Source organism: Physeter macrocephalus, chromosome 11 (genome assembly GCF_002837175.3).
Source record: "Physeter macrocephalus isolate SW-GA chromosome 11, ASM283717v5, whole genome shotgun sequence".
In the NCBI taxonomy this organism is placed as follows: domain Eukaryota; kingdom Metazoa; phylum Chordata; class Mammalia; order Artiodactyla; family Physeteridae; genus Physeter; species Physeter macrocephalus.
In genome coordinates this window covers 18,293,192-18,304,836 of record NC_041224.1, presented here as the reverse complement: position 1 = coordinate 18,304,836, position 11,645 = coordinate 18,293,192, and the positions used below count along the sequence as shown (strand labels likewise).

Below are 11,645 nucleotides of genomic sequence, written 5' to 3'. Positions count from 1 at the left end.
CGCCCGCCGCCGCCCGCCGACTCCCGCGGCGCCGGGACCGACCCGCAGCCCGCGCCGCCGCCGCCGCCAGCCGGCCTCGGCGCCGCTCCAGCCGCCGCCCGCTCCAGCCCGGACGCGCCGCGCGCGGCCCCACGTTTTAGTTCCTTTCTCCCCCGAGCGCCCCTCTACACCCTCGCGACGCACATGGCCCCCGAGAAGAGCACTTCTATTTGCAGCTTCTGCGGCTCTCCCGGCCACGGCGCCTTTTGTTGAGAGGTAGATTTTGATGAAACGGGGATGGGTGCCTGAAATCGGGAGCTGCTTGGGTCAAGTGGCTTCCCTCCTCTCCCGAAGAAAGGGCTTTGGAGGGGTTTAAACAGCCAGAGAACGCCCCCATTTTATAGGGACGGGTTGCGTGGGGGGCAGCGATCCCGCCAAGGTGGATGTTAGGCTGGTGAGAGCCCGAACAAAAATGTTATTAACTTAAGTTGGAGGGACACTTGTGAGAAATTGGATGGCTTGTAAGATGGCGGTTCCCAGTTGTTTCCAAGGTCTCCTGCGTTTGTGTTTAAAATGGTAAAGTTTTCAAGGTGTTATTTGTTGGGAGTCTTGGATAAGTTCTGCAAACATTACTTGGGACGTGCCCACTGGGAAGTGGGCATTTCAAATTTGGAGCTTTTTTTGGAGTGGTGGTGGTGAGTGGACGTTAGTCTTGCAAGAGGTTTCCTTTCTTTCTTTTTTCCTCTTTTTGTTTTTTTCTCTCTCAGAGACTACAGTTTTTCTCTCAACCTCTAGTATGGGATGCACTTAGAACCATGACTTCAGTCCACAACGTTTTACAGGTTTTGCTAAATGTCAGCTTAGGTCATGTGGTGAGGAGATGCTTTGGAAAACGAGCACTAAAAAGTTGATGGCATATGTTTACGCAGTCTTTTGGGTTTGACAGCCATATAGCATGATCTTTTTCCCAGAGATTTACAGTTAATAATTGGAAGTAAACAAGTATAGACACTTTGATCATTCCCAATTGCAATAAAAGGATTTAGTGGGCTTAGTGGTCACGGTTCAGTATTTGAAATACAAGCATGTATTAACCCCTTCCCTTAAAGTAGGCAAAATTCTGGGCATATTTATTCAAATCCAAGTGTAGGTTGGTGATGCCTAGAATGTTATGAGTAGTTCAACCTATATTTTATAGGAAGCTTAACCCCCAAGTTGTGGAAACATATTATATACCACGCTACAGTCCTGAAACTTAAGGATGCCAATTGTTAACAGTGTATGCTAACTTATGATACTATATTAACATTTGAGTTTTATTTTAAGTAGAATCCCTTAGAGTTTGATTTTGTGGGCAAACATATTTTTTTTTAATATTTGAGTTCATTCCCATACATCTGCGCCAAAGTGCAAAGGTGTTTGAAATAACCTACTTGTGTACATTTACACCGAGTATCTTTAAAGCCATAAGTCACTGTGTATGCATGTGTGTACGTATACACACACATATACACACGCTTCTGTAAGAAAAGTGAGCATTTAGTTGTACTTGAAAAATCCATTAATGTTCTACCATCAAGTTCTTGGGTGTGCATTAAGTGCCCCAAAAGGTAAAATTCTCCCTAGAAGTCAAGTTAACCCCAACTTTACCCATACTTGTATTGGGCTGGGACCCCCAACTGGGGTTATGGAGTTCATTTACATTTGTTGGATTGCAATAGTCAAGCTGATTGTTAACATAAGAACTTGCTTCTGTTTTCCTTCATTTTGACATTACTGGTGTTAGGCCTCCAACTAAAGTGACAGCCCCAACTGAGTATGTTATAATGGCAAGTTTAAAGTATTGAGTATTTTTTCCATTGTATGTTTGGTGCATTTTTGCTTGCTTAACTGGAAGTTTCTGTGGTGGAACCTAGAAGGTTTTCCTTTCTAAGGTGCAAGAGATTGTTTCTGAAACCTTATCAAGCATGTCAGATGTTTTGGAAGTCTTCATTAGGTTCCCAGTACTTTCAAGTGGTATAAAAACATAAAGAACTGATTCTTATACAAGTAACAAAGTGGTATTTACTAGCATTATAAATGGTTATAGGGTTGTGGTCAAATTCTTGTGACTTGAAGTAGAGGAGTTGTGTGAATTAAGACTTAAGATGAATTTGAAAGAGTTTTGGTCAAGTACATGAGACTAAAACGTTCAAAGCCAACCAGCAGATAACCTTTCACTGAGGTCTGATTGTTCTGTGTGTTGATATTTGTGTTTGTCTGGTGTTGATTTTATGTAAAGTAGAGGAGAAATAAAGGCAGCTGTTTTTATTGATGCCCCTTCCTGAACTTCATGATCGGTGGCATTAGTGTGATGTGCTTTTGCAAGGGGACAGAAGTATCACCTTGCTAACTATCTTTCTAGTAAAGGTCCTGCTGTTTTATAAGGAGAGTTTTCTTTGAGAACCAAGAAGGCTTGTCTTTAATCACCAAGTACAAGAGAATTAAATATTGCTACTCTTTAGGGACACTGCTCCATCCACAACTCCTCTGTAATCCCACTTAGATTTATATTAACAATATGTTGACAATATTCCTCTAAACAAGTCATCCAAAGATAACTGAGGAGTCACACATGACGTTTTCTGGTTGAAGTCACTGGTTGCCACTGTGGTCACTTTTCATAAAAGAGGCTTTGTTTGGTTTTTACCGTTTTTTTTGTTTTTTTGGTGTGGTTTTTTTTTTTTTAGTACTCTAAAACTTTTAGTTTCAGCCATTGAGCTGTGTTGATTAGTATTTCCCTCTTCTGCATTAAAAATCCCTGAGAATTAAAACCTCAGATGCATCTTCAAGTTTCACAAGTTCCTAGATTTCTATTCAAGGCAGCTTTGAGAATGTGCTTCAGATAAGTCTGGAAGCTTAGTCTTATTTCAGATTCTGAAATGAATGAAGTGGGAGTAAGAAATGCATTTTTCAAGCATACTGCACGAAGTAATTGACTTCCCTGATTGTCCGCTGTTGTATTGTTGCTGACAGTTCCCCACCGTGACTTTTCTGTAACATACGATATCTGTTGGGAATAGCATTTCATTGTGTGGGGTTTGCATGGAGGTGAGGCTGAGAAAATGACATTTGTTTTTCTCTGCTCTCGGTGCTCTGGGTTGACAAGGTGTTGATTTAGCGTTGGGAATGGGCTGGTCACATGGTTCTTTACTTATTGTCACTGTCGTCGATTCAGGTAGTTTTTCTTGCCTCTATCCAGCATAGCTCAGGTAAAACCCAAGGCTTTGCCCACTCCTCGTCTGCTATGAAACAGATTTCAGTTTTCAGCCTTTCCAAAACTTTGTATCGCTCATCCTAATCTACAGGAGAACTTCCTATTAGAGAAGAAAGCTTTAAAGAGTTTCAGTTCAATAAACATCTCTGCAATTTGAGCCCTGACGGTTTCGGGCTAAGTGCACAGTTGGCAATTCTCAAAAGATCCCTTCATGAAATTTTTGACCTAGTGATTGCTAATAGGAGAGACCGAAAGAGTCAAGATCAGAAAGAAGCTCTTCGCGCCGAGTCGACGTGGAAAGAGGCCCCCAAGAGTGTCCGAAATGGCCGGAGTGCGGTTTGCATTTTCCTTTACCACTGCACGCTCCGGGGTCCCCCAGGCTGTCTGCCGGGTCGCCTCGGGCCAGGATCCTGCTCCCCAGCGCCACGGGCCTCGTGGGGCCGCCCCACCCCCGCGCTGCGCGCCCGCACCCCACCCCGCCCCCGCGCGGCCCCGCCCCCGCGCCGTGCCGGCCCCTCCCCCGCGCCCGCCGCTGCCGCCGCCCGGCCGCCCCGCACGCCCGCCGAAGCTACGGGCTCGACCCGGCTCCGCGCGGAGTTGCAGCGGTGGCCGGATGCCAAGTGTAAGTGTAAGTTGCTATGGAAACCCCGACAGAGGCGAGTTCCGAATCCGGAGCGAGACTGAGCCCAGGGCGCCGCCGGATCCGCCCCTCCGCATCCCGGCCCCCCGGCCCCCGGGCGTCCGCGCGCTCAGGCCCCAGCCCGAGGCCGACTCGAGGTGCTTCTCCTGCGGCCCCAGCACCCAGCTCCGGAAATGCCAGGGATGCAGATAGAGCAGAATTTGCTTTCCCTTTGTATCGCGTCAAAACGTGCCAGGTTCTGGTTGCCGGAACCGCTTAAAACAACCAGAAACCTGGGAAGCCAGGGCATGCTCCTGGATTTTCGATCGAAGATCCATAAGGAAGTTTTACCCTAAATTTGGAGTCCTGGAACAAGCCCTAGCGGTTGGTAAATATTTGCGGGGAGCGTGTAGCGTTTGCAGCAGCCGTGGGGCTGCTGGGCTGGAGGACAAATGGAAGAAAGAGACCCGAATGCTCTCAGCTCCCAGCCCCCACCCCAGACCTTTTCTTCTCCCTCCTGGATTGACCTGAGGGACCAGAGATTACTTTTCTTGGATCCTTTTTCACCTTTTCAGTAGAATTGATTGAGGTCTGATCAGTGAATTCCTTCTGTAGAAGACGTTGGGACAGTCCAGCTGCACAGTGTTAAGCGAGTTTTATGAACTCTTTCAGCATTTCAGAGCATATAGTTACTGGGAGTTGGAGATACTCTCGATTCTCTTTCTGTGAATTATGGCCAATATTTCTTTGTCTTGCAGGATCTTTTATCAAGCAGAAATGCATCGAACAACCAGAATCAAGATCACTGAGCTAAATCCCCACCTAATGTGTGTGCTTTGTGGAGGGTACTTCATTGATGCCACAACCATAATAGAATGTCTACATTCCTGTAAGTACACAGTTTTAGACCTTTTTTTGTGTCGTGTATATTTAACATCTTGTCCTGAAATTTGAAAACTAACAATTCCCACTGTCCTTGAGAATGTTGGTACAAAATGAAGAAGTTGTTTTCTGCTGTTGCATTTAGTGAGTTTTTGTTAATGCATATTTAATAAAACATTGTATAAATATAAATTGTATAAGTGTTCTCAGGATATGAACTGAGTTTATTTAATTAGAAATACCTTTTGGTATTTACCATTTTGTTACTACTAGTTCTCTATTTCTGACACTAATTTTATTGCTTAGCATCTACTTCCTGAACTTAAAAAAATTTGTGTTATTTCTAGTCTGTAAAACGTGTATTGTGCGTTACCTGGAGACCAGCAAGTATTGTCCTATCTGTGATGTCCAAGTTCACAAGACCAGACCACTACTGAATATAAGGTAGGAAAATGTTTAAAAACATTGTAATTGTTACTGGAATTGCATTAATTATTGAATTTAGTGTTTATTTTTTCACACAAAATTTACCCTTCAGTCCCCGTCTAATGCGTGTACTTTGTGGAGGTGGATAGCCCTTAATTTCTTGGCCATTTTAATGATGACTAAACAGAGTTCAATATTATTCGAGGGATTTTAAGATTTTTTAAAATCATTTTTAAAAATGGAATTAGTTCTCCATTTTTGCATTGCTTTATTGACCTTGTGACAGGCAAGGGTGCATGTGTTTAAACTGCTTCCATTCTCTCCTCTTTGTTCTCTTTCATATTAGCTAATTCAGTAATTTGGAAGGCACACTTTTCTTGACTTAGTGAAATGTGAAGAATTTATTAGTGAATATAAAATAGAGTATTCTTCTACTAATTTAAAACCAGTGCTACTACATAAAGAAGTTTTATCCTCATAATTATCATGTTGATGTAGTTATAACCGTGTTACAATCAAGTAAAATACTATAACAGAGAAAACAAAGAATGTTTAAAAACTTAATGAACATTTTTAGTTTTTGCCATATTAGTTGATAGTTTATTTTCTAATTTGTTCTTTTTCAGGTCAGATAAAACTCTTCAAGATATTGTATACAAATTAGTTCCAGGGCTTTTCAAAAGTGAGTAACTTGCTTAAAAATGAATTTTTAAAAAGTAGTTATCAGTTTTACCTGCTATGTTTAAGTCTTTTTTTTTCCTTCTCTTTAGATGAAATGAAGAGAAGAAGGGATTTTTATGCAGCTCATCCTTCAGCTGATGGTAAACTCTTTAGAGGGGGAAAGACATTTTATTTGGAGGGAGAACTTATCCAGTAATTTATTAAAATTAAGCTTAAAATACCAATTCCATTCTTCTATATGTATAATATTTAATTAAATATTTAATTCTTAAAAATTGAATTTATAAATGTCTTTATAGCTGCCAATGGCTCTAATGAAGATAGAGGAGAAGTTGCAGATGAAGATAAGAGAATTATAACTGATGATGAAATAATAAGTTTATCCATTGAATTCTTTGACCAGAACAGGTAAATTCTTTAGGAAATGTGTTTTATGCTAATATATTTATTAGATACATTGTTTGCCTAATAAATTATCTGTTTCTTAGATTGGATCGGAAAGTAAATAAAGACAAGGAGAAATCTAAGGAGGAGGTATGTTCCATGATACAAAAACACATAGAAGATGCATTGTTTGGATTCTAGATTTTATGAGGGTGTATGTTGCCCTTTAGGATATCCTAGGGTCAGATGTTGCTATCAAATAGAAGAAAATCATCATGTTTGATGTTTAAGAGTGATCTATAGTCAATAGTTACTAGATAGAATTTATCTTATATATGATTACTATCTTACAAAATATTTTCAGTAATTAATGTTTAATGCTTTGATGTACTGAAGGAATCTGTTCATTTAGTATTTATAATAATAGCAAATTCAAAGTATAGCTGAGAACTTAGTCAAATCTCAGCTTTGGTATTCGTACCTTTTATCATACTCAGACATTTATCTGTTTTTTTGACTTAAAAAAAAATCTTAAAGTTAGGAATTTTAAAAAATTATTTTTCTTAAATATGCTCTTAGGTGAATGATAAAAGATATTTACGATGCCCAGCAGCAATGACTGTGATGCACCTAAGAAAGTTTCTCAGAAGTAAAATGGACATACCTAATACTTTCCAGGTATCTACTTTATAGTCTTCATGCATTTTATGTAAATCTTTTTAAAAAAAATTTCAGTGACATTTTTCTTCTTGGATTCTAAACCCCAAAAAGCAACGGAAATGTTTTTTTCATTTAGTACTTTATTTGGAAATAGCTCTTAAAATATTTGGTATGGATTCTGTTTTATTCTGTGAAAAAAAATCCCTTAATAATTTCAGGAAATGTTTTCCCTCATTTGAAGTTTCCAGAGGGATTCTTTCTTTGTCCAAATGTTTGGAGAAAATGTTTTTTAAAAGCATTTTTGGATTCTATTTAGATGGCCAAAAAAATCTAGATTTACCATCATTCTTTGTGATGCTTAATAATTGAAGTGTTGTTTTTCAACAGATTGATGTCATGTATGAAGAGGAACCTTTAAAGGATTACTATACACTAATGGATATTGCCTACATTTATACCTGGAGAAGGGTAAGTAGCGTACCTGATGCTCGCAGGTTATTTTGATAGACTGTACTTAGAGATCTAAGACTGATTTTTTTTTTTTTTCCTCTTAACTTTATAGAATGGTCCGCTTCCTTTGAAATACAGAGTTCGACCTACTTGTAAAAGAATGAAGATCAGTCATCAGAGAGATGGACTGACAAACGCTGGAGAACTGGAAAGTGACTCTGGGAGTGACAAGGCCAACAGCCCAGCAGGAGGTATTCCCTCCACCTCTTCTTGTTTGCCCAGCCCCGGCACTCCAGTCCAGTCTCCTCATCCTCAGTTTCCTCACATTTCCAGCACCATGAATGGAACCAGCAGCAGCCCCAGCGGTAACCACCAATCTTCCTTTGCCAATAGACCTCGAAAATCATCAGTAAATGGGTCGTCAGCAACTTCATCTGGTTGATACCTGAGACTGTTGAGGAAAAAAATTTTAACCCCCTGATTTATATAGATATCTTCATGCCATTACAGCTTTATAGATGCTAATACCTGTGACTATCGTCCAATTTGCTTTCTTTTGTAGTGACGTTAAATTTGGCTATAAAAGATGGACTAGATGTGATATTCATATGGACGTTAATTGAAAAGAAAGATTATTTCTCGAAAGAATTGGTTTCTGAGAAAGCAGGCAAGATGTTTTACTGTGTGTTAGGACAGATGTGAAATGGTTTCTGTAACCATTGTTTGGATTTGAAAATCTTCTGCAGTGGATATAAACATTGGGCCATAGTTTGTTAATCTCAACTAAACGCCTACATTACATCCTCCCTGATTGTTCTTGTTACTATGCTGTTTTGTGAACCTGTAGAAAACAAGTGCTTTTTATCTTGAAATTCAACAAATGGAAAGAATATGCATAGAATAATGCATTCTATGTAGCCATGTCACTGTGAATAACAATTTCTTGCATATTTAGCCATTTTGATTCCTGTTTGATTTTTACTTCTCTGTTGCTGCGCGAAACCGATCAAAGAAAAGTAAACTTCAGTTTTACAATCTGTAAGCCTAAAAGCGGGTACTACCGTTTATTTTACTGACTTGTTTAAATGATTCGCTTTTGTATGAATCAGATGGCATTATGCTTATTGTACAATGCCATATTGGTATACGACATAACAGGAAACAGTATTGTATGATATATTTATAAATACTATAAAGAAAATATTGTGTTTCATGCATTCAGAGATGGTTGTTAAAATTCTCCCAACTGGTTCGACCTTTGCAGATACCTATGTCTGAGCCTTATCACCATAGAATATTTTTAATGTGAATATCTAATTCTAAATTTTGTTCCATTGGAAGCGATTGGCATATCGTAATACTGACTTTTCTCTAGTAATACCTGTTTACTTTTAAACTTAATAGTTGCATTAAAGAAAAACTTTTCACTAAGAATATTGGAAATGCTTTCTTCATTTCCCATTGCTTATGATGGAATTAATGTGTTTTTAAAATGCATATTGATCGCTGTAATTCTAAAACATATTTTAAATAAACCAGCAAATTGCTGGAAGAAGGCATTTTATCTAAAATTATTTTAATATGTGGCATAGTGGAAATTTCAAATATAAGAATTGCTTTTACAGTTACAAACAGTGGAATATGCCCTCTGTAACGTCTGGAAGTAGAAGCAAATTATTGTGAGCTTCTACAGGTATTAGTTTTTAAAGAGAGTGAGCATGTTGAATTTAAAGTATGAATATCCCCAACAATTTTCAGTTTGTGTTTTGCTTTGGTCGAACTTGTTCATCACCCATCAGTTATTTGTGAGGGTGTTTATTCTCTATGAATATTGTTTCATGTTTGTATGGGGAAATTGTAGTTAAACATTTCATTGTCCCCCGTCTGCAAAAGAAGCACAATTCTATTGCTCTGTCTTGCTTATAGTCATTAAATCATTACTTTTACGTATATTGCTGTTACTTCTGCTTCTTTAAAGATACAGTAAATGAAGTTTTATGAAACCACAAAATACATATATTTTTATTTTGACCTAAATTTGTACAGTCCCATTGTAAGTGTTGTTTCTAATGATAGATGTAAAATTAAATTTCATTTGTAATTGGAAAAAATCCAATAAAAAGGATATTCATTTAGAAAATAGCTAAGACTTTAATAAAAATTTGATATGAAAAGCACAATGTGCAGAAGTTTTGGAAACCCTATTGTGGATTACAACAGGTAAAAGCCGAAGAACATCCATTGCTGTCTTAGTGATGTTGCTGAGAGTACATGCTTTGTTGTATAATTGCTTGAAAGCCCAATTGAAAGATGTATCTGTTTATTTACTCTACAATCTTTGAAGTAAAAGTTACCCATGTTTGCCAATTTTGGTGAATTTAACTCATTTTTCTAGGCTTTTCTTCTCAAGTTGTTCATGATGTTATCTAAGACAAGAAAAAAAGTTAATGGAAGTTTCAAGTGATGTTTTTACTTTGGATATGACTGTATAAAAAATGCAAAAATATTTTTCAATGGCTAAAAACTTAAAGTGCTAGTGGATTGTCATTTGACTTCTATGAAACCAAGTCATAGGATCAACACAGAACTCAAAGATTTTACATCTCAACCTTTTTATGGACTTATTTTTGAAATTACTTAGTAAAATATCAGATATTGCATTTATGGCTTACCTAACACTATTTCACCATATTTGAAAACATGTCCATTTATTTTGTTTGAAAGAGGAATTTCCCCCCTACTCGATTTGAAAATTGCTTAAGCTTTAAAGGCTATTTCAGTTAAAATTTGTCTTTTAATAAAACAGAAGAGAGTATAATGTTTTGTATTCTATAAGCAGCCATCACGGGTTTGACAATTAGGCTTTAAAACTTTTGCTAAACTACCACTTAAAATTTCAATGTTACAAAAACCCGTATCAAAGCTGCTAACTTTGTAACTCTTAGCAGTCAAGGCAGGGTGCGTGAAAAGTCGGCTTTAAGTTTGGCTTTTGCTTCTGAACAGTATTCTGGGATTCTATACCACTAAGTTAGAGCTAAAAATATTCCACAGAAAATGCCTAAATTGATTTCACAGATTTTAGCTTAAATGCAAAAAAAGAATGAGGCTGGTTGTTGTTGTATAAATAGTGATCTATCTTGCTTTACACATGCATACCACTTTACAAGTACCTTTTTGCTTTTAAAATTGCCGGCCGTTAATTGCTCTGAGTTGAAAAAAAAAGTTGCCCTTCAGTTGACTTAACCTACCAACCATATTGCTTTGTTTCCTTATCCATATGTGCAAATGTTAGGTCCTTTGGAGGTACAATGCAACAGGCAGAGTAAGCTGATAGGGGCTTTCCTTCATCCTTTCCTCTTATTCTTTTCTCAATATTGGAGTTGCAGTTCATTTGTGAAGTCTTTCCGTACACTCGTTGTATAGGCCTATCAAAAAGTTTTGTTATGAAACCTTAATAGCAATGTAAAAGGAATCCATGTGAAATCCTACTTGCACTGGCCAAGAAGAAATGAAAATGTTTGTTTTTGAAAAATAGCTTATGGTAATCTTTGGAGGAGATGGGATTTTAATTTTAGAAACAATTTGCACATGGAACCTAGCCTCCTTTAGAATCCTGAGGTGAAGGAAGTGTTATTTTTGTTCATTTCTCTTTATATTTTAAAGGTTTTAAAGATGTATCTTTTCTTTCTGACATTACCCTGGAATGACAGTTGGAAATTCTGATTCAGTTTGGTGCTCCATGAAATGGAGGCTCCATGTTATTTTGAACTACAATGATTGTTTCTTCCATACAGTTTTACTCACCTTTTATCCAAAACAAAAGGTCTTGATGAAATTACATTTTAAAGGACGCTTAAAAAAAAAGTAAATACCTTTAAGACTTCTAAGTTTCAAAGAGCACAGAACGCAGCTCCAACATAAGGCTTTTGGGTTAGATAAGGTCACTTCGCTTGAGGATGTTTCGTCAAGTAAAAAATGAACAGTACAACAGGTGATTATTTCTAAGGTCGCTTTAAAAAAATCCGGATTCCTCCAAAATAAAACCTTGAATTAAACTGGGACCACAGAATTCAGATAGATAGGTTCTTTACGAGGAAGAGAAAGTATCACATATTAGAGCCTCCCAGTAGATCAGACTTGGGAAATACCACCGCGAAGCCTGTCCATCTCCTTACAAATCTCAAGATCGCCCAGTTTTGATTATGAAAGTCTCCGAAAATGTTTACACAGTCGAGTGTTTCCTGTTTCCGCACTTAATTTTTTTTTTAACGTTTTTTCTTCTTTTGGTTCTTGAAACGGATTTCCTTT

At 38.0% G+C, this 11,645-nt stretch overlaps 1 protein-coding gene across 3 annotated transcripts in view; it reads left to right on the top strand.

Annotated features, from left to right (window-relative positions):
- BMI1 (BMI1 proto-oncogene, polycomb ring finger) overlaps nt 1–9,704 on the top strand; it is a 15,483-nt gene extending 5,779 nt beyond the window's left edge. For 2 of the 3 annotated variants that reach the window (XM_055087791.1, XM_024129699.2), the window contains 9 exons: nt 4,613–4,743; nt 5,084–5,180; nt 5,789–5,844; nt 5,933–5,983; nt 6,143–6,251; nt 6,332–6,377; nt 6,807–6,905; nt 7,275–7,355; nt 7,450–9,704. In XM_055087791.1, the coding sequence (XP_054943766.1) occupies nt 4,613–4,743; nt 5,084–5,180; nt 5,789–5,844; nt 5,933–5,983; nt 6,143–6,251; nt 6,332–6,377; nt 6,807–6,905; nt 7,275–7,355; nt 7,450–7,779 (1,000 nt within the window). In that variant the 3' untranslated portion in view covers nt 7,780–9,704. Of the gene's footprint in view, nt 1–141; nt 256–4,612; nt 4,744–5,083; nt 5,181–5,788; nt 5,845–5,932; nt 5,984–6,142; nt 6,252–6,331; nt 6,378–6,806; nt 6,906–7,274; nt 7,356–7,449 lie in introns of those variants that run through there. The other variant, XM_007118721.4, reaches the window with a different exon arrangement.
- Nucleotides 9,705–11,645: the final 1,941 nt, after the last annotated feature.